Here is a 23,095-nt window from a genome sequence, read left to right as displayed (position 1 = left end):
GTGTTATCACCCCAAAACACTTGTATTAGCACCCTCAAAATCCCTGAGTTAGCAGTGCTATCACCACAAACCCCCAGCCTTAGTATCCCCCAAACCCTGGTGTCAGCCCCCACTGGTTGTAAAAGCCCTCTGAGCACATCGAGTCCAACCATTCCCCAGCCCTGCCCAGGCCACCACTGACCCATGTCCCCAAGTGCCACATCCATGTGGCTTTTAAATCCCTCCAGGGATGGGGACTGCACCACTGCCCTGGGCAGCTGTGCCAGGGCTGGACAGCCCTTTCCAGGGAGACATTTTTCCTAATATCCATTCTGAAGGTCTGTCCTCTTCTGGGAAGAGGCTGCTGACATTCAACATGGAGCTGTGACAGGAAGAAGGTTTTGGAAGTGAATAGATTCATATTGGATGAGGGGAACTCAATTATTAATGTTCAAAAGCAACTTTCACCGAGGCCCTGGTGTCAAATGAAGAAAGTGAAGCTGCTTTTTGTGGAGTGGCTCTTGCAGTTGGATGGGGCTTAGAGCAACCTGGGCTAGTGGAAGGTGTCCCTGCCCATGGCTGGGGGTGGGACTGGATTGTTTCTGTGGTCCCTTCCAACCCAGACCACTCTGGGAGTCTGTCTGGGAACAGATCCTGATGCCCAGGCAAAACTCCGTCCTGTTTGCACAACTCCTTCTCAGGGAAGAAAATTGCACATGACAAGTATTTGATTACAGTTTATAGCTAAGAAAAAAAAAAAAAAAAGACAAAATAAACCTCAGCTCCACAGGAAGAACTCACTTCAAGTCTTGGAAACTCTAAATTGAGCAGGTTGATGAGTGTTGGCTTCCCAGTGTCCAAAAACCTACCGCTGAACCCTTCAGGAGCTGATTTGGTCACGGAGGATGGAGGAGTCACTAATCCACACTCGTCCCACATCCCCTTCCATGTGAAGAGCCGGCCTGGGAGTGTTGTATCATTTGTTATTAATCACATCCCCCGTGTGCACCCAAACTTTGCCTCATTTCATGTGTCCAACTGCGGGGGCATCGTGTGCCACGGCCCATCTGGGCCTCGTTTGAAGCCCCTCCGAAGCACAGGGGGCCATGTGCAACTGATAAAGGCCAATTTGGGGTGGCTGGGAGGGGGGGGGGGGGCACTGCTCCCCAGGCAAACCCAAGAAGGACGCCCTATATGTTTTCTAAGTGCTAAACCCAAGGGAAATTACTTCATCAAGCCCCGCTCCAGAGCCCAGTAATGAGGGCTGTGATGTAGCCAGTGTTCGACCATGTTGACTTTACAGTACTGGAATTAATCCATGTGCATTGCAGCTCGGTGAAATCACTTCCAGCCCGCAGCGGCTCCGGGGCTGACTTCATCCTTGCAGGCCCAGATGCAGAGCCCTGGGAGTCGGGAGATCAGGGAGAGGACCAAGAGGCCGCTCCCTGTGCACGGCGGTGGCTCCCTGTCCTCGTGGGGATGCTGGATCTGTCTTGGGGATGATTCGGACTCCACAGCTCCATGAGGCTCGTTCCACTCCCCTGCTCCGGTGGCTGTGCTTCCTGCAGGGCTGCAGACAGGGGGATTTGCTGCTTCGCTCTCCCCTGATGAGATTATTCCCTTTTAACCCCTATAAAAATCCCCGGTAATCTCCCCGTGGCCGCGGGTTGCTCGGGATGCACATCCAGGCCAATGCTCTCGGCCGTGTCTCGGGCTTCCTTGGAAAGGGAATGTGCCAGCACAAGGTTTTCCCCACTGCCAGAAACCCCAGCTGCCATCATGGCAGTTTCTGTGTCTGTTAAAGATGGGCATTGGGGATTTTGGTGCTGTTTGGACCAGAAAAATGGAAGTGATGGCTGTGAGTTCCCTTCTGGGAGCTGATCCCAGCCCAGGGAGCATCCCCAAGGGGTGTGTGCTCATGGGAGCTGAGAAATCCCTCCAGGCCCACACATGCAATCCACTGCCCATCCCTGTTACACTTCCTTTTCCTTCATCCCTCATTTTTATTCCCATTTTCTCAGTAAAAGTGCAGTCTTCTTTTCCTTGGTAGTGGTCACACAGTTATTTAAGTGAGAATCAGGAGCTTCTGCAAAGTGAACACCACCCCAAACCCTGATTTTGGTGGTGTCTCATCAATCAAACAACACTGAAACCCCGTGGGGATGGATTCTGCCTTTCCAGGCTCTCTCTTGCTCTGTGCCTGCTGCCAGAGGCCAGGGAAGGGTGATGCCCTGGGGACCCACAGCAAGAGGGTCCCCAAGTCAGGCAGGTCTGATCCTCTGCTTATGTCTCTGGAGCACAGGGCAATTAATGGGAATTCATGGATAATCAGCTTTCTGAGGAACTTCCTGGAGCTGTTTAAACTCCCTGTGGAAGCAAAATTTTAAAACACATAAGAGGGTAATTCCTTAGATAAGCAAGAGAGTTCTGGACACCACTGTAGGCTGTGCTGCCCAGGCAGGGGATGCCACCTTCATCAGGCTGCCTGGAACACTCCAGGGTGTAGGAAAAGTGCAAAATGTGAGTATCCAAAAGGATTTATCAATCCTTGTATTCTAGCTGGGCTGTTTGCTGTCTTACCTAAACCCTGTCATGTAATTTAATTAGGTTTGTTTAATTTATATTTTTTTAAAAAAAATGCATGTGGGACTAGTAAACTTAATTAAAAAAGAAACATTGTTAAGCAGCCTGATACAGCTATAATTTGATTTAAAGTACTGGATGATACCAACTTTATAAATGTAAGGAGATCTGCCTTTTTCTTGAAAAAAAAAAGACCTAAATGAACTTAAAATACTTCTTCATTTGAGCTGGGGTTAATTGTGAAGGTTTTCTTCCTCCTGTTCTGTGTCTTCAGGGCTTTTCCAAGTAGGGTAAGAATATTCCATCTCGAACAAATTACTGCTGGATCGTTTGTGCTTTGTGCTCTGCAACTGAACCAGGTTTTGATACCTTTGTTTGTGGAATGCAAAATCCTGAGTGCCCCAAAATCAGTGCCAGAGCTTCCATGGATTTCAAAGGTACTGAGAATTAGGGATCATTTAGATTTGTTTGTGGAGTAATCTCCTGGATTTCAGAGAAGTTTCCACGCAGCACGAGTCAAAGAGATAGAAGTTGTCACCAGAATCTGTTTATAACATTATTGTAAACATTTATAATGTTATTATAAACATATTATATGTCATACAATGGGATATAACACGTAGTATTCCACGATGTGCCTTGGATTCAGGCTTTTCCTGACTTAAATCTAAGCAAGTCCATCTCCTCACGTTCGGCAGCCTCAGAGACAGACGCCGGGTCCAGCGGATGCCTTCGTCACTCTGTGTATCCCACTCCATAAAGCCTGGATATCCTGTGTTGCCCCTACCAAATCCTTCCCAAATCTCCCTGCTGGGGTCGGGCCGAGCTGTGGCCAGGGATTCACACTCTGAGAGAGAGAGAAAAGACTTAGGAAGGCTGAAAACTATTCCCGGGATGGAAATGGGGCTAGTGCTGGATGGCACCACCTCCCTCCCTCCAGCGTTTGTAAAATCCAAAACCCTTCTCTGAAATCCAGGAAATTACTCCAGAAACAAATCTAAATGACCCCTAATGTTGAAATCCACGGGAGTTCTGGCACTGATTTCAATCCTCTCGGGACTTCTCATTCCACGAACAAAGGTATCGAAACCCAAAGACAAAAAGGCTTTTTCCTGGCAGCAAAGTTATTTTGTAGGAGCTGCTGGTTTTAACCTTTTCTCTGAATTACTTGCAGAGACATTCAGGACAGGCTGGGAGGTGGCTGGAAGATGGGAATCATGGCTTTACAACCCTGAGCTCAGGGAAACCCCCTCCCTCAATGGTACAGAATCACCGGGACTGGTTATGGGCTTATTTGTCCAAATGTCATCCAGGGATGGACATTCCCCAGGTGCCCGAGTTGTCCCAGTGCCAGTTTTGCACAAACTGCAACCAAAACTGAACAAACTGATGGCAAATTATTGAACAAATGATGAACAGTGGGACCATCACTAAGGATATTTTATAGACTGTTTTCATAAGCTGTGGGTGGAATTGTTCTGATGACACTGTAGGGTCATGGACAGACTTAATTCAGTTCCACTTATTTTAATTTAAAAAATTAATGCATATGAAAAATGAAAAGGTTGCAGTTGTTACACTTTTCTGCTTCATTGTTTGGGGTTTTTTTTGCCAGTTTCTTTTGCCTTTAATAAAGAACCATCCTATTTTCCCCTCCTCCAGGGAAGGAGGACCTGGCTGACGGACACGGAGGAAAAGCCGAGATGCACAAGAAGGGAAACAAAACACTGAAAGTATAAAAATATCCTTTTCCTTCAACCCCACTCGATTGCAGCGATCTGAGCTGCAATTGTAGGCACAGAGGCCAAGCCAGAAAGTGTTCCAGGTTTGAATTTAACTTTCTTCCTTTAAACTCCAAATTTTATGTAACTTTATGACCGAGCTCCTGCAGCAGCGGCGGCTCCGGCACATGCGGGATCCCAGCGGGAGGTTTGCAGCTCCCGGTAGGAGAAGGGATTCCATATTATTTGTGGAATGGAGACCTTGATAAATTAAAGCTTTTCTTGCTTTTTGTCTCGCAAATTATTCTCAATGTGCTCTTGATTTTTGGGAAAGTAAACAAACTGAGATAGTTTTCAAACTCGGGTTTGTTCGCACATCGAATAGAGCTGGAGATCTGCAGGAGGGTTTGTGGGAGCTCAGGAAATAAAATCCAGGGATCCAGGGACTGAGAACATGGGCACCCCTGTTTCTGTCACTCAGTTATATTTACCAGCCATGAAGATAAGCTTTATTATTATTATTATTATTATTATTATTATTATTATTATTATTATTATTATTATTATTGACTAATTCTCCTAATTGTATTTTATTTTTGATATATATTACAGAGAAAAAAATCTTAGGGTTGAGTTTTGAATATTTATTCCTGAAAATTTGGAGGAGAGCAGATCCAGTCCTTATCTCATAGAATCATGGAATCATTAAGTTTGGGAAAGACCTCTAAGATCATCAAGTCCAGCTGTCAACCCAGCACCACCACCATGGCTATGAATGACTGAATTACAACCTGGATAACCTGAATTATAACAATTTGAGGAAAACACGTTTCTCAATGTTCTTACCTCCACGCTCCTGCTAGCCAGGGTGACACAACCCACACTGGGCCAGGCAATGCCATGGGAGGGATGACTGGTCTTTCAGGTGGAGAAACAATTGCTCCAAGGCAACTGGGATTCATCATTCCCAGCTCACTGAGCCCTGGTGGGAGCTCCAGTGAGCAGAAGGGTTCTGCCTGTTGGCTTTCTCCATCAGGCAAAATGCTCTGGCAGCATCTCCTGACCCATCTCCAGGTGGGTTGTTCCAACTCTGAGCATCACTTGCCCACAGGATGCTCAGAGGATGCTCATGGCACTCATGCCACTTCCCTCCATCTCCCTGTCCCGTGGCTCCGCTCTGCCCAAGAGCTGGATAGGAGAGATGCTGACAAAATCCACCAGGAGAGCACAGTAAATAAAACACTTGAGTCCTTCCCAGCAAAGCAGTGCTGCAGCTGAGGCTTCATGACTCCTCGGTGGCTCCCTGAGTTTGCTGATCCTGGGATTGGGAATTGCAGGATGTGAGGAGCAGCAGCATTTGGTGTCCTCAGGGCTGAGTTTATCGTGTTTTTCAGTGAACTGGATGAGTTCTGTTCAATATGGAAGTGCTTTAAGTTAGTGGAACATGGGGCAATAAAAATGAGCAGATGCACAGAAGGCAGAAATCCAGAAAAATTTACAGTCCTTCTCCTTACAGATTATGGAAACTCCTTTGCCCCTACTCGTGCTCTGGGCTCTCCTGCCACAGAAGGAAGGGAAAGAGGAGGGAAAAATCGAGTCCAAGTGGGATTTTTTCAACCCAAGCTACTTTTCCTGGCAGCATAGGAACCATCCAGCCTTCTGCTTTTCATGGCATTGCTGTAGGAGAAGCCAACCCAGCCCTGTTGCTTGGTTTGATGGCAATCTCACCCTAAACCTTCAACCATGGGAATGCTACTGAATTATAAATTATATCCCAATGTACAACATCCACCAGGTCCCCACAGGGCCCTTCTCCCATGGAGGGGTGATTTACCCAGTGATTAATGGGCACAGGCAGACTTGAGCAGCACTGAAAGGCAATATCAGCTCAAACACAACCAGATGTGCAAAACCTACACACAAAATCCATGGATAAAACATGCTGCAGGGCCCAGATCAGACTCAGCTGCTACTTCCAGGTCTTGAAGGTTAGGAAGAGGCAATTTTTTTGTGGATGAGCTGTAACCATGGCTCAGTCTTATGGCCAGGGTTGGAAGGGCAGGTTGTTGAAGGCAGAAGGTCAAGGGCCTGATTTGAGATCCCAAGGCCGTGGTGCCCACAGGGGTTATGAAGATTTCAGGGCTCCTACCAGTGTCCTCCTGACAAAGCTTCTCAGGGATATTATCTCCATACTCCTAATTTTTAATTGCAGCTTGTCTTAAAAAAAAAAAAAAGCCCACACAAGGCAAAGAATGTATGGCACAAAACAAGGAAAACTATTTTGTCCCCTCCAAAGCTTCCCAGTCTGCAGCGTGGACTCCAACCAAAGGTGGGAAAACCCTGCGGGTCAGAGTGGAGGATTTCACATTTTAGGCAGGAGGATCTTCCCTCTAACACCTGCACACTTGACTTGCTTTGGTTCTGGGTGGAAAACAAAGGTTGGACCACTGCTCCATGTCCACGATGGCTCTGGTGAACCCCAAAACTGTGCACGGAGTCTTGGAGATGGGACAGAGCATCCTGATGGAGAAAAACCATAGGAATGGTGCTGGGTGAGGTTGGCAGAACCCAGGGAAGGGCTTGGGGAGCCCAACCATGGGTGGGGCACCAAGAGTTGAGGAGGGGATGCTCCCTGCAAGCCAAAGGCCCCTTCCCCTGCTGAAAGCCAAAGGATGCTTGGCTGGAGGCAGCTCCACCCTGAGCCACAGCTCTCCCACAGACCTTCTCATCTCACCTTGTTTTTACATTACTGGAGGACAGAGTTTGTTTCTCAGAGCAAATCCCCCTGCTAATGTTGCTGGGATTTGGATTTATGGCCACGGGAGGTGTTGAGCCACCAGGCCAGATGGTTATATTTGCTAATTTTCATGATTTGGAGTGGTTTTTGGATCTCAGCATAACTGTCCACAGTCACAAGCAAGAGAAAGCCATAGGTTGAGCTGTTTCATACATTAAATCATTGCATGGTTTTTTTCTTCCCTTATTGGAAAAGATGGTTTGATTTGGGGCTGTGTAATTTATAGTCCTCAGCCTGTGACCCGGTGCAGCCAGGAGGAAACTTTGGGAAGGAAGATAATACCGTGGAGACAGATTTTCCTCCTCTCTGAACTGAAATTCCTCGTGAAGCTGAACCTTGGTGACCAGTTCAACTAAAGCTGATTTTCATCTGCTCCAGCAACACCAGCCATCAATAGACTTAACTGACAGACTTCACACTTGTTTTGCACACTCGGTGCTGTTGGGTGGCAAGTCAATCACACTTATTTATTAATTTAAAATTAGAACCAGCAAATCGTATCCCTCCTCCCTAAGGGGATAGCTGAAAAAGCAGAGTCTCACCCAGCCCTGCGTGGGGAGTTCATGCGGTTTTAATTTCAAACACAAAGAATCTATCGCTGGGCTGGGGGGGTGACATCACCCTCCTCAGAAAATTTCATGTGGTTCTCTTCTCTTGTTTTTAAAGCTATTATTTTACATATCTGCCGACAGATATTTGTATTGGCACATCCTATGGAATATTAAGATTGTATCTTTTCTGTTTAATTTCGAAAGGCGCTTCCTAACCCAAGTGCAAGCTCACAGCTCAAAACTAGAGCGGTGCTCCAAAGATGAGTGAAAGCTTCCTTGCAAACCTCTTAATCTATTGTCCTTCTCCCCAGTGCATCAGCCTTTCCAAGCTTTTATTCTCATCCCTCTATATTTGCACTTAGGGCCATAATTAGCCACGTCAACCGAGGATAGGGCTGCAAAACAAAGTGGGGTTTTTGCAGCTGGTCGTTCTCACCCAGGTATGGGCTCAGTTTAAGGCCAGAATTTGCATTTGTCTTTACAGACAGGGATGGAGGGAGAAGTCTAAACCTGTCCTAGGGCCAACTCCTCCAGCAAGGGCAAAGACAGCAGCGATGGAGAGAAATCCATGGAAATTAAACAACTGGAAAAGCACTTTTCACCAGAGCTGATGGAACTGGGGATAAATCACCACATCGTGTTTGGACCCACCTTCCCTAATCCCAGAGCGGGGAACAAAGCCTAGTGCAGACATGGGGATTTGGTGAGGTAGAAGAGGGAGCCCCAGAAACCTACAATTTCAGCCTGGATAAACCTGCACATCCGTGGCAGGACCGAGTTTTTCTTCACTGAAAGAGTGGTTAAGCACGTGAACAGGCTCCACAGGGAGTCACCAACCCTGGAGGTGTTCAAAAAACAAGTGAATGTGGCACTTAACATGTGGGAGGGATCAGTTAAAAGGGGAACTTGATGATCTTGGAGGTTTTTTCCAACCTTGATGACTCCAGGATTCTATGATTTTCTAAGCCAACCTCCTGAGCAGGCTCTTGGCCACACCATGAAAGTCATCAGCCAAGACCATGGGACTCCCCAGTGTCCCTGTCTGGCCACAGGGTTGTCTCTTCCTGGGTCATCTCTTCCCGATGGAACAAGAACACAGCCTCCATGGGGGTTTTCTGAGGCAAGTGTTAGTGCTCCAGACCCTCATCCTCCTCACCCCAAACCTTGGTGATCACAGGAGAATTTGGCCCATCTTTGCTTTCAGAGCAGGTGATGTGATCAAGGCCATCAAAGGACCCCGTGCACCAGTACCAAGGGATGTCTCCAGGTACCCAGTTACTGTTCAAAGCAAACCAGAATAGAGGCTGTACTTTGTAAAAATAACATTCCTTCCTATCTAAAAAGGCTTTCTGCCCTCAGATTGCTGCCCGTGAGAGGGTCATTGGAGTAAGGCCCTGCTTGGGGTTCCCAAACCCCCGGGATGCTCCACAGCTGGACCCTGCCTGGCCTGACTCCATTCTGCCTGGGAATATGGAATAACTCAGTATCAGCTTCCCTTAACTCTCTTAATTTCACCTCTCCTGTGTGGTTTTCCTGGCAGCCACACTGAGAACTCTGGCTCTTCCCTCCCCACACTCCACCAGTGAGAAGAGTAGCGATGGTCCTGGGGACAGGGGGTCCCAGGGCTCACCTGGGGTCACCTTCTCTTCCCCCAGAGCCCTTCCCTGAGGTAAATCCAGACAGGATACATTTTGGTGCAATTCTAAAGGTTTTCTGCTTCATCCACGTGGTTAATTCTGCCCCCTCTAAATCCCCTCTTATTACACATTCTTTAAGTATTTTCTTTAAGTATTATGAGAAGAGTTCAACATGGAAGGAATTTTCCCCTTTACTTAGAGGGGGAAGGGGCTGGGTTTTATTTCTCAGCTCTGGAGAGGTTGTGGTGAGGGAAAGGTGGTGGGAGAGCTGCTCAGTGGGATGGCCAGGCTGGCAGTGGCTCCTCAGGTGGTTGGGGAAGGAATGGAGCATCTTCTCCTCACTCTCACACACAGCCACCAGCCAAAACCAGGAGCTGGGCTGGAAAAGCCACCCTAAAAATGTTCCTTACAGCACAAAACTGAGAAATCTTGCTTTTTCAGGAAGTGTTTTGAGGTTGCAGTGAGATATCTGACAGAAGGTCCTGTTACACCACACTGGCAGTCCCAAGAAAGCTCTCAACAGCACATCAACCACAGCCAGAGCTGCTGCAGAAAGGTTCTGTGGTGACATGTCACATCGTGGTGCTGGAGGTGCACACGGTGGTCTCATCCTTACCCCACCAGCACATGGACATTACTGACCCTTCCCTGACTTCCCTGGATGCAGGGTGAACACCACCAACCCCTCTCTCATCATGAAGTGATCCGAGTCCTCTAATTTGATTTAACTCTCCCCAAATGCTTTATGTATTGTTTTTACTTGACTGAATCATTTCCTTAAGGTTTAATCCTATTCCCTGAGCAGACTTCTGGGGGGTTTATGTATAAAATAACACCATGGAGATTTATTTTAATATATCTTTAACTAATGCAGTGCACGTGGCAGTGAGGAACCTCCTTAGGAGCTCAACCAAGAAACTTCAGTGCTCGTTGGCCACCACCATAAACTGGTCATTTCTTGCTCAGGCCTGTCATTTTTGTCATGAAATTAATTCAGGATCTGGTTCCTACAGACAAGGACAGGCAGAACTTTGCCATCACCTCCTGGTTTGGATGGAGTTGGCCCAGAGGTGCCACAGCCCGGCAGGGATGGAGAGAGAGAACCTTGTCACACTGGGCTTGGAGAGAAGAGCAGAGGTTCTTTGAAGTTCAAGATGGGCAAAATAATCACAGACTGAAATTAAAGGTCTGCTGCAGGACAGGACCTTTGAGAATGTCAGGGAAAACCATCTCCTGAGCTGTTCTACCCTTCTAGGGGAGTCCTCTGCCAAGATTTCCTCGGCCTTCAGCTGTTTCTGCGTGAAAGATTTTTAGGAAGAAGAAATATTTGTTAATCTGTTAATAAACAATTAGTTAATGGCTACTGTGAAATGGTGGTTATGTTTCCAACAATTAGAGTTGAATGTTGCCAATTGCAGGTCCTGTAGAACCCAACCAGGTGTTATTTCAGCCCCAGAAGGGTCTCATCCTCTCTAGTTGCAGCCTCTGTATTAGCCAGGGCATTTAGAAACTGTTTTATTCCAGCATTAATGTCCTCCCATAACAAACCTTCCATCCCTTTCCCATGTGGACAGTGGCAGCTGTTTGTGGCACACTGTCTCATCCATAAGCTTATTTTTCTTATCCAAGAAAAGGATATTATTTGTACATTGAAATATTAATATTGGCTTGCATTTCTTCAGTGCCAGGTCTATCCCTATTACATGTGAGGCAGCACATTAATTTATGTTTATAATATGTTTATATATTATATTTTGGTTGCCCAGAGAAGCTGTGGCTGCCCCATCCCTGGAAGTGTCCAAGGCCAGGTTGGACAGGGCTTGGAGCAACCTGGGATAGTGAAAGGTGTCCCTGCCCATGGCAGGGAATGGGACTGGATGGGCTTTAAGGTTCCCTCCAACCCAAACCATTCCATGATTCACAACAAGCAAATAGGTTTGGATCTGAAAAAAAAACTCCAATCCTTTATTTACTGGTAGAAGTAAGGTTGGGAAACTGGGAAAAAAAGCCAACTGGAGGGTGAGTCCTGGAGCAAAGAGGGTTAAATCAATGCTGAAATGCTTTTTTACAGGACAGGAAAGATTTTTAAGGGGTGGATGTGGTTGGTGCTGCCAAGGCTGGGGTGGGAAGAGCACACGGAGACAAGAGATCTGCTTTGCTCCCTCCGGCTGCTTCTCTGCTAGAGGAGTTACACCACCCAAAAATATTACTCAGCATGTCCCACCTCAGATACACCCAGTGGGAGAAGAGGTGCATCCACACCCAGCTGTAGCCTTGATTGCTCGTTGTCTCATTAAACACTGGATAAGCAATGGCTGAGACTGTGTGATGGGAGCAACAGTGCTGCATCCCCCTGGCTGGAGACTGCAGGGTTAGAAACCATGTTTTATCCCAAATAATAAATAAATAAGTATTTTCTTGCTGATGATTTGTGTTTATCCATTAGAACCCAAAATGTCCAAGCACCAGATTTATAATTGCAGCTTTATATAAACCGATGATGGAGTGAAGACATAAAAGTGTCAGATGAATAATTGAGTGTAGGTGATAATAAAGTATTACCCCTAAACCAGAAGTCAGGGTTGATTTGCTCTAGGTTTGATTTGTTTTGTGTGGGTAAATGTAAGGTAAATCTTGGCAAAATTGAGGACAGCTCGAACACAATCCAATCTCCTAAAAACTGCCCCAAAAGTAGCCAGGCAAGGCTGTATTTGGAGGTTACCTGTGTGCTTTCACACATTAATGGACAGTATTAAAAGATCATTTTCAAGTTAAGCAAACATTTCTGGCTTATTGTATAACACTTGCTTTAAAATTAAGTTAGTTATTCTGAACTTTATGCCAACTGATTATTTGCTCAACTCTGATGACACTAATACAGGACATACCATCCCATAATTTGGTAAAGACAATGAGATTACAGAGCCCAAGCAAGGTCTGAGTCAGCCTTTGACAGATTAAAGCTCTCCAAGTCCCCTGAAAACCCTTCTCTGACACATTAATTTGACCTAAACCCTCAAAATGTTCCTGATTATATCATCTCAATCGGGCTTTATTTTTGTTTTATTTTTCATTGTAGGAAATTAAAAAGGCTCGGTTGATCCCCGGCCAAGTTCTTGAAATGTGTTGCAATGCTGAGGAAATAAAAGATTACTCGAAATACTTTTTAATAATATGTCATGTCAGCAGAGATAAAGGTTCACACTTCATGCCCTCAGCTGGCTTCGATCAGCGCCGGGCTGTGCTGGTCACCTTCCCTGGAAACCATGAGCTTATGCTCTTCTAATTATGAACATGTTTGTAAAATTTCATTTCTCTTTGTAAGAAGAAATAAAGATCTGCATAGGAGGGGCTGATCCTGCCTGGAGCAGGAGGTAACCCCCAAATTCCCCTCCCCAACCCTGTTCTCCATACATTTCTTGCCCCGAGGGATCATAGAATGGTTTGGGTTGGAAAGGACCTTCAAGATCGCCTAATTCCAACCTCCTGCCATTGACAGGGAATCATGTCCTTTGGAATAACATCCCAGAGGAGCCCCTGCAGCAGGTTGGACATTGTCCCATAGAGGCATTGGGCAAGGCCACCTGGACGTGCCTGTAGGAAACAAAACCACATGAGCAGAGGCCACTGCTGATGGACATCACTGAGAAGATGGAGTAAAACAGGGACAAACCCATTTATAATTCAGATTACAGCACAACATAGCTGGTCTCTGTATTTTGAGACACTTTGTGAAGGGTGAGAAACACCAAAATCCTCAATAATAAGTTAAATCTCATCAGCATCAGCCTCTCTGAGGGACAGGAGGAGGAGAAGGATGACTAAGAGATTCCTGAGCTCCTTCAAGGGTTGGGGTGAGCTCTTCTCCCATGTAACCTCAGATACCAGAGCTCTGGGGAAGCAAATTCCATAAACATCCCTCTATACACTTTATTTTACAGCTCAGGTACATCTGTCCCCAGTGCCATAAACAATAGTTTCCCACCAAGGGTTCAACAGGAGCCTGTCCAGATCTTTCTTACAGACTTTGGGAAGTTGGCACACCAACTTTCCTCTCCCAAATCAGGCTGCAGGGAAGAGCCAAACCAGAGCTGGCACAGGAGGAAGGGCAGCAGCCAGAGAAACGGGCAGCTTCCAAACAGGTGTCCAGGCTGGATGTTGAGCTCTGGCTTTTGGCACCTGTACCTGCACCCATTCCCCTCCTCCAAGGTCTTTTCCTTGATCAAACCCCTGTCCCAGTGAGATTTGCCCAGAATTTCGTGTATAAATGTCTATTTAAAAAGTATCAGTTGTTATAAATGCATATAAATGAGTATCAATGCACAAAGCCCACCATAAACTGAGTAAGGAGTGTCCTTGGAATAGGACTTTGAGGACAATGGAGTGAGTTTGGGGCATTTGAATACATATTTTGGACCACATGCTGGCATAGGTTGCCCAGAGAAACTGTGACTGCCCCTGGATCCCTGGAAGTGTCCAAGGCCAGGTTGGACGGGGCTTGAAGCAACCTGGGATACTGGAAAATGTCCCTGCCCACGTCAGGGGGTGCAAGTGGATGAGCTTAAAGATCCATTCCAGCAAAAACCATTCCATGATCTCCACAAAGACAACCTGCTGCCAGCCCAAAGTTTGGGAATGCGTGCACCAGGACACCAACCCTAACAAACAGAGAAGGAAATGCTGAAAAATAAACATTTGGATGAAGCAGGGCTTCCCTGCAACTCCGGGAGCACCTGGAAGCAGAGCACGGAGCGCTGTCACGCCAAAACCCTGCAGCAGCTCCCTCCCCGCCCAAACCTGCTTTCTCAGCTGGTCTGTGAATTTTATCCCTTCCCACATTTTTTTCCCGTTAAGGCTCATCTCTCCTGGCTGACCTCCCCGCTGCGCAGGGGATGGGGGGGGAGATAACACCCTCCCAGCCCAGCGCGAACAGCATTTCCCCTCCCAAAACCCACCTGAGCCCATGAATCCCCTTTGGTGCCAGCTCTGGGGAGGGTTCCCGGCTGGCAAGTAAATCAGCCCGGTGGCTTCCAGCCTGTGCAGGGTGGGGAGGTTCCCGGAGGGAGGGAATGCCGCGCAAATCCCGCGCAGCCCTTTCCGTGCGCACCTGAGGGTCCCGGCCGGAGACCCCCAGCCCCGACCCCCCCCTTTCCCGGCCGCGCAGGGGCTCCCCGGGACTACCCGCGTGGAAAACGAGGATTTCTGCCCCTAATTCAGCGCAGCTGCCGCGGCGGGGCCGTGCTTTGAAGAGGAGCCGGGGCGGGCGGGGGGGCGGGTTTGTTGCCTTGAAAAAACACCCCAAAAACAACTAAACAAACGAAAAGCAAAGGAGAACCGGGAGACGAGCCGGAACTCGTGCCCGGCGCTGTCACAGCCCGGGGGTGGCATCGAGTCTGTGGTGCCGGGGACACCGGAGGGGCCGCGTGTGACCGGCCCGTGGGGGCAGAGGGGGGGGCACGGCTCCCTCTCTCTTTTATCTCCTTTTTCCCCCTTTCGCTTTTACTTCCCTCCCGTTTCTCTTTCTTCCCCCTCCCTTCCCCCCTTTTTTTTCTTTTTATTTTCTCCTTTTCTCTCTTTGTTTTTATTTTTTTTTTCCCTTTTTCCCTTTTGCGCTGTTTCTGGTTAAACGTTATTTGCACTTTTGTTGGAAAAGTGGCCCCTAGTGTGCAATTATGTCAAATTTCTTTGAGTTTTACAATTTAATGGAGAACAGTAACTCTTTTATTGATCCTAGACGGGGCCGGCTCCTCTTCCCCCTCTCCCCCCACAGCCCTCCCGCTCTCTCCTCCCTCCCCATTCCCCCCCCCGTTACTCCCATGAAATGTCACTCAATGTTTCTTATGCTCCCACCAGTTTCCAAAACAAACAGAGGAGGCTGCAGCCGTCTATTGACTCAGTTGGATGCAAGAGGATCTGGCGGTGGCCGCTGCCCCCCGACGGGAGCGGTGCGGCGGCCGGGCGAGGGGCGCTGGGTGCGGGCCGGGATGGAGCCGCCGCCGCCCGCCTGAGCCCCGCTGCGGCCCGGGGGGACCCCCGGCAGCCCGGGGGGGATGGCGCTCAGCTCCCGGGCTCACGCCTTCTCGGTGGAAGCCCTGGTGGGTCGCTCGGCCAAGAGGAAGGTGCCGGAGGGGCGCGATGAGGAGCCCGGCCCCGGCTGCCGCTCGGCCCGCAGAACCCCCGAGGCGGGTCGGTACCGGCGGGACCCCGGGGCGGCGGGGGGCGAGGGCCGCCCCTCTGCCCCCGCAGCCTCCCGAGCAGCCCCCTCCCCTTTGTGTTCCCCGCAGAGAAGCGGCCCAAGGCCGGCGCCGAGGCGCGGCCGGCCGGGGTGCAGGTGGAGCTGCAGGGCTCCGAGCTCTGGAGGAGGTTCCACGACATCGGTACCGAGATGATCATCACCAAGGCCGGCAGGTACCGACCCCTCGGCCCGCCCTGACCGCCCCCCGCCGCCTCACTCGGGCTTTGCTTTTCCGTTACCTTTTATTTTCTTTCTTTTTTTCCCCCATATTCTTTTTTTTTTTTTTAGGAGTGCGGGGGGGGTGTTGTTTCTTGGGTTTTTTTTTCTGTTTTGTTTTGTCGTTTGGGGTTTTTCTGTTCTGTTGGGCTATTTTTCTTCGTTTGCCCCTTTTTCCCCTATTTTCGTTGAGTTCGATTTTTTTTTCCCCCGCCGATGCCCGTTTATAGTTTTCCAGCCCCTTTTCGGCCCGTAAGCGGCAGCTCTTGCTCAGCCCCTTCCCTGTGCCCGCAGGAGGATGTTCCCGTCGGTGCGGGTGAAGGTGAAGGGGCTGGATCCGCTGCAGCAATATTACATCGCCATCGACGTCGTCCCGGTGGACTCCAAAAGATACAGGTAAGGAGGGACGGGCGGGGACCTCCCACACCCACGCGGGTCCCCCCCTGCCCGGCTGTCCGCGGTCTGCTCTCCGGCCCGGCCGGGGCCGAATGTGACACACTGGGGACCCCGCACGCACCTATAGGTTCTATAGGTGTGCCTGGGTGTGGGGGCAGGTGGGGACGGGCCCTCCGCCGCCTGACCGCGCCCGGCCCGGGCCAGGTACGTCTATCACAGCTCGCAGTGGATGGTGGCGGGGAACACGGACCACTCGTGCATCACCCCGCGGCTCTACATCCACCCCGACTCCCCCTGCTCGGGGGAGACCTGGATGAGACAAATCATCAGCTTCGACCGGGTGAAGCTCACCAACAACGAGATGGACGACAAGGGGCACGTAGGTGTGGGGCAGCCCCGACGAGGGGGGCGGGTTGGGGCAGAGCATCCCCCCGGGGGGGCAGAACATCCCCCCGGGGGGCCGAACATCACCCCGAGGGGCAGCGCTGGGAAGGGGGGGGGGCCGATCCCTCCTGCCCCGGGTCTAAGGGCTGGGTCTCACCGACTTCTCGCCTCGGGTTTTCTTCCTGCCCTTCTCCCTCCGGGGGGTCTCAGCCGCCTCTCACCCCGCACAGATCATCCTGCAGTCCATGCACAAGTACAAGCCCCGCGTCCACATTATCGCCCAGGATTCTCGCTTCGATCTAGCGCAGATCCAGTCGCTGCCGGCCGAGGGGGTGCAGACCTTCTCCTTCCAGGAGACCGAGTTCACCACCGTGACGGCCTACCAGAACCAGCAGGTACGGGGGATCGGGGGGGTAGAGAGCCCCGACGGGACGGGGAATCAGGGGGATGGAGAGCCCCGAAGGTACGGAGAACCGGCCGAGGGGATGGAGAGCTGCGACGGTACGCGGGGGTTGTGGGGATGGAGAGCCCCGACGGGACGGGAACAAGGGGGACGGAGAGTCCCGATGGCCGGTCCCTCCTCACCCCGCGCCCCAACGGCCCCTTTCGCTCCCACCCTCCAGATCACGAAGCTGAAGATCGACAGGAATCCCTTCGCCAAAGGTTTTCGGGACCCCGGCAGGAACAGGTAAGAGCCGGGGCCGCTGCGCCGCCCGCCCCGCCGAGCCCCCGGTCCCACCGCCTTCACCCCGCTGTCCCCCCGCAGGGGGGTCCTGGATGGGCTCCTGGATTCCTACCCGTGGCGGCCGCCCCTCGCCCTGGATTTCAAGGCTTTCGGCGCAGACAGCCACGGTAAGTCTTGTCCATTGCCTCTCCCGCGGGCTCGGGGCTCCCCGCGGGGCTCAAACCACCGGGATGACGCGGTGGGTCCAGAAAACGAACCATTCGCCGTTTGGGGATTTAATACCGCGTGGGTTTGGACAAAATTCCCGTGCAAATCGTTGAGAGGAGCGGGAAGAGCAGGATGACGGCGCTGCCCGAGCCCCCGGCTGAAATCAGAGTGAGATGGGCAGAAAAAAATCTGTGAGTGTGCAGGAGGCTAATTTGGAGTCGGGTTGTTACGGCTTTGATCCTGTTCCACTAATTGCTTCCAACCGGTTTAGGAATATCAGCTAAAAACGTGGGAATAGTGACGGCCGGTGTCTTCTGCAGCGGCGGCTTCTGCGCCGACAAACGCGTTATGCAACAGAAAATAAAATTATCTGTTATTAGGATGCAGCAGTCCCACCGAAACGCAGGGAAGAGGGGAAAGTTTTAAGGGAAAATGTTCTCTCTCATCCTGGCAAGCGCACACCGGTCCCTTACAGCCCTTTCCCGTAAAACGACTTTTGGAAGTAATATTTGAAAATTGATTATTCATAGCGCCGAAGGAAAAAAAAAAACCTAACAGCATGTTTGCACGCTGGAGGCTCCAGCTTGGGTTTAAAGTCGCCGGTTTAAGTCTCGTTTAGGTTAGGAACTCTTCTAAGTCTTGGGACACACCAAGTCAGCTGTGTCTGCAGGGAACTGCTGCAAAAAATCACGGGAAAAATTCATGTTCTGCAGGCGAAGAAAAGGGGACACAAAAAAATCAGACTAGGGAGAAATTAAAAGGTTTATCAATTATAAAGAGAATTAGATTTTTTAAATTATCATTATTATTATTAGTAGTAGGAATTTTATTATTAATGTTAACGACTATAATAATAATAGTAATAATAACAATAATAAACATTTTGTATCTACAAAATATTTTATTCAAAAAGCCCCTTTTGAACCCGTTTGCCAGCACTTTGGAGAGAAACTGGTGTAGGAGCTGCAGTGGGGAATGAGGCGACAGCAACTGCAATGCTAGAAGATGCTAAAGTATTATTGTACATATGTTAAAATATTTGGGCTACCTGGAAATTCTAATTTATTTTTTTTATGCTTGTCTTCATGTAATTGGTATTTTTTTTCAGAGTCAGATTCCTGGACTGATGTAAATATAACAAAATCTCCAATTCTATTAATGCTAAAATTATATTTCTGAAGAAAAGCCGAAAAATAGAAATCCCAAAGCTCTATAACCAACAGGCAAATTTAAATGAAATTACAATCAACATCCTAAAGAAAGAATTGGCCATAAACTTTTGATTTTTAAACATAACAGAAAGGGCAGAAAACATTTGCTCATTGAGCTGTTCTGTCCTCTCTGCTGCAATCCTCAATCCCAGATTTGTTCTGGAAGTTGGGTGATATTGCTTAGGACACTGTAAAGCAAATCCTACCCCTGGTTTGCTCTGCTGGATCCAACCACGTAGGGATTCAGTCACTGCCTCCCACTCACAAATATCGACTCAGTCACATTATTCTCCATAATCCAAAGCCCCTGATTCCTGGAGGGCATCAGGATGTGTATATTGGGAAAGGACTGGATCCTGCCCTGCTGGTGTCAGGTCTGAAGCCCCACTGACATCAGCCGGGAAGGGTGAGATCCTCAGGGCACAAAACCTCCCTGGATTCCTGAGCCTGGGTGCTGATCTGGGAGAGGAAATTAATTTGCACCACGTCCAAAATCTTTGTGGGTTTTTTTTAAGGTCTTTTAAGGTTTGCTAAACCTTAGATGTCAGTTTGATTTTACAGTGGTGGGGTTTTACAGCCGATTCCGGGTCGCTGGTTGCGCATAAATTCCGATCAGATCACATCCCGGCAGTGCATCGCTTGGAATTCAGCGTAAATAGGGGAAGACACGTAGCACAAACGGATCCACATTCCCTTCTTTCCTTTCCCAGTCACTTTGGTAAGAAATTAAAACAAAGAGGGAGAAAAAGAAACCCTCTGGAAGGATTTGGTAATGACTGTGGAGCGGACACACAGCTCCTTAAAGGCAGGAGATCAAACCAACATCTGTGTAGCACCAGAGCTGGCTGCCCTGGAGCACCATTCCCACCTCAGAGCAGCCATCTCATCCCTGCCTCAGCTTTGCTCCTTGGTGTTGCTTTTCTACCGAATTCTGAAAGTGGTCATTCATCCCTTTCAGAAAGGGGGATGTTAAAATGACATGTGGGTTTAAGTTTCTGGAGACACCGATAGCATTCAGGGCTGCATTTCAAATTGCCTGGGAAGCCAAGTGAAATGAGTCAATTCCTGTGAGCAGGAAGGTACAGAAAATTCTCCATCAGGCTGAATATGCTTTTTTGTTCTTATATCCAAGGGGAAAAAGCTGTCTGGAATTTGTGTGAAAAACAGGGAAGCTGAAATAGCCATGGTGTATGTAAGAGGGGAAGGTTATCAGTTGCACAGCCAGGTACAGACCCATCAGGTGCGTGGAACTGGACTTCACAGCGGTCCCAGTCCATGGAATGGGATTAGCCATGTGTGAATATTGTTCTTGAAGTAGTGCTGAGTAACATCAACAAATAATTTATGGATAGATCTTCCTGTTTTCCAGGAGCTGGTTTTTGGAGTGAGTTTGTGCTTGGATGGACACTGGCAGCAGGGAGACGTGGAGTGGGAGCAGGAGTCCTCAGAGGGTTCCTTGGCTGTGGACACCAGCCAGCCCAGCCTGGATGATTTCTGTTTTCCTTTTCAGGTGGGAGCTCCAGCTCTTCCCCGGTGACCTCCAGCGGTGGGACCCCCTCTCCTCTGAACCCCCTGCTCTCTCCCTCGTGCTCCCCTCCCACCTTCCACCTGCCAGGGAGCAACATCGGCGTGTCGTGCCCCGAGACCTTCCTGCCCAACCTCAGCGTGCCCCTCTACTACAAGATCTGCCCTACGAGCTTCTTAAGACAGCAGTCTCTCATCTTTCCGAGCCACAAAAAGCTGGGAGGCACCAACCCACACCTCTTACCCCACTTCACAGTGGATGTGCCCAGACTGTCCTCTCTCGGCATAACCAACCTGAAAAGCGCCAAAGCCGAAGACTTAAACGCCCAGTGCCTGCAAGTGCCCGGCTCTGCTGGTCAAATGCTGTATGGATTACATGCATCTGGAAACATTTTCCCATCAAGTCCCATTGCTCGGGAAGCACTTAATTGTTCTTTACATCCTCCATATGGCCTGTATGGTTATAACTTCTCTGTGCCATCCAGACTGATGAATGCAGGAGGCCATTTCAAAGGCAGTGACAGCGTCCCGGCCGCTCTGAGCGAGGGCAGATGTCACCACTCCAGCTGGCACCCCACAGTTAACCACTGCCTTTAGTGGAATCACAGAATATTCCTAAGCATTGATATGTAAAGCAAGTCCTTCCTTCCCTTCATACCCACGAACTTGTTAGTTATTGACTTAGAAACGCTCCGTGGTACAGGAGAGGGATGTCCAGGCTTTTAACCCTTTCTTTTGTGGGCAGATATGTCGTGGTGTTGGGAGGGTAGAGGATTCGGAAGGGTGCAAGATCTTGGAGCATGGACAGTCTGAGATGACCCACAGCCAAGTGATCCCTTTTGATCCTGTTTATGTCACGGTTGTAGGTTGAGAGCAAACTGTACAGTCACCTTTTTGATAATTGCACTCTCAAGTGGGACTGGAGGCATCTGTATTTCTACAAATATGTTTTCTCTCTCTCGCTTGCCTTTAATCAGCTCAGAGTCCTGAGGAACTGCTGCTCACCTGCTCCAGTTTTATCCTTAATTTCAAAGGGACTGTCCAAGACCTGGAGTCGGCAAAGGAGCAGCATTTGGCCAAATGCTCGAGTGTGCTCTCAAGTTCCCTTGGCTCTAACGGGTCCTAATTAATGACATGAAAGTGCCTTTTCTCCAGGATCCCGTGGGGATGTAAATTCAAGTGTCTGCTGCCAGGGTAAAGAAAGGCAGGATGAAAGATGGATGTGTTCCTACCACGTGGGGAGAAGGTGGAGGGTGCTCAAGAGCCTCTCCAGGCCATGCCCTCCAGCAGCACTGGCACTGACAGCGTGGTGGGAACAACAGGGATGAGGGTCACACATCCCTTCCACGGCAAAATGGATCCATGCTGAGGGACCTGGAGGATCCATCTCGGAGAGCTGTGTGAGATGAAACACCTCCAGGACACTTTTCCTACCCAGTGCTCTCAGCCCCAGAAGATCCACCTGGGATCGCATCCATGAGCCTGTGTCCAAGGGAAGGGGAAAGGATGCTCCTGGCTTAGTCCCACGGAGAACACAGATCCTTTGTGGAGATTTACAACTCCACAGGCCCCGGAACACGAGATTTTCAATTCCTTCCAAAAGTCCTGTCTGTTCTATTGTAACCTGTGGATATTCTTGTTATTCCTGTAAATAATCTGCAGCTCTCAAGGGCACAGTATAACTCACAATAAATCAGGACACAGATTTTTATTCTTTATTTGATCAATGTTCAGTCTCTACGTAAAGTCAAATTTATTACTTGATATGTGGCAGAGATTGGAAAATAATGCTTGACAGGGACCAGCCACATTTTGGGATTAATCCTGTATTTACAAACACAATGTTATAGAGGGATTAGGTGCAGGTTTAAGACTCAAAACTGATATCAGAGTTTTGCTTTTATTTTCATTCATAACAGACAACAAATTAAGAACAGAACAAGCAATATCAAAAGCTGTTAAAATAACAAAAAGTCACGCTTTGACTTTCATGAGACTTTGCTAAAATTCAGACAGCGTCATTTTCCCTAATTTTCCTGCTTTGGGTGTTCATAGAGCCCCCAGTGATACCAGTATGAAATAGTGGGCTGTGCTAAATGGTCTGTACAACTGTAAAAATGAACAAACCTGCTTTCTCATGCTGTTTCTTAGCAGTTTATCTCACTGTTTTTATTAAAAGAAAAAAAGAAGAACCGTCTGTTTTCCTTTGGGAGTTCTTATTTCCAAGCCATCCCTCATCTTTGGTGGTGACTGAATTCCCATGGCAAATCCACTGCTGGCCCCGGACAGACTGTGTCCAGCTCCCCATGGGCTGAGTGACCACCTCCCAGCCCCAACACGTGGTTGTGCTCTGGAAGGCTCTTCCAGCTCAGTCATGGATTTGTGCAACGGAGAACGTCTAATTTTCCAAATCCTTGCAGTTGCATAAGATATTCCAGAGTTGCTGGCCATGAGCTGTAACCCAGTAAATCAGTGGCTGGTTAAAAACGTGGCTGATAATGAGTTGAATGGGTATTTTTAGTGTGGTGATTTGCTCCACCAGGAACGATGCTCTGCTGATTCCAGTGGAATTGGGTTGGGTTTCGAGGCGCCTTCGTGGGTCCCGTGGGATCACGGGGTTTGCCACCCTCCCTCATCCCAGCAGCTTGGAAAACACACCCAGAGCCTGCTCCCTGCAAGGTATGAGCGTGTCCCATGGGTGCCACAGTTTGGATGCTCTTCAGGCAAACCCATAAATGTCAATTTGTCCATACAAAAGGCCATCGTGGCTTGAGAGGCACTGTCTGATCCAGGTTATCTGAGGTTTATTTCCATTCCCTTTGCCTTTATCTCCTGGGTTTATACTTCCAAAAATCACTGCAACTAATGAGAAGGATGTTGGTGGTGTTTTCAGGCAGTTGTAGCTCTCTGTCCTGTGCCACTGTGGTCATCTCAGACCAGCCAAGGCTCCCTGACCCATATTTTCCACA

The 23,095-nt window shown here is 49.0% G+C and overlaps 1 protein-coding gene across 2 annotated transcripts; it reads left to right on the top strand.

Annotated features, from left to right (window-relative positions):
- Positions 1–15,234: 15,234 nt before the first annotated feature.
- TBX22 (T-box transcription factor 22) lies at positions 15,235–20,943 on the top strand. Of its 2 annotated transcripts, none has more exons than XM_051786320.1 (8): positions 15,235–15,454; positions 15,553–15,676; positions 16,014–16,115; positions 16,320–16,494; positions 16,730–16,894; positions 17,123–17,187; positions 17,266–17,351; positions 20,113–20,943. In XM_051786320.1, the coding sequence occupies exons 1-8, from the start codon at positions 15,319–15,321 to the stop codon at positions 20,721–20,723; spliced, it is 1,464 nt and encodes a 487-aa protein (XP_051642280.1). In that variant the 5' UTR covers positions 15,235–15,318; the 3' UTR covers positions 20,724–20,943. The 2 variants fall into 2 exon arrangements, with proteins under 2 accessions (XP_051642280.1, XP_051642284.1); XM_051786324.1 differs by having other exon boundaries at positions 15,319–15,525; positions 15,579–15,676.
- Positions 20,944–23,095: the final 2,152 nt, after the last annotated feature.

Source organism: Manacus candei, unplaced genomic scaffold, assembly GCF_025592945.1.
Source record: "Manacus candei isolate 608988 ecotype Guabito, Panama unplaced genomic scaffold, ASM2559294v1 h1tg000003l, whole genome shotgun sequence".
In the NCBI taxonomy this organism is placed as follows: domain Eukaryota; kingdom Metazoa; phylum Chordata; class Aves; order Passeriformes; family Pipridae; genus Manacus; species Manacus candei.
Note: the sequence above shows the minus strand (reverse complement) of the source record. Positions and strands in the feature narration are given on the sequence as shown.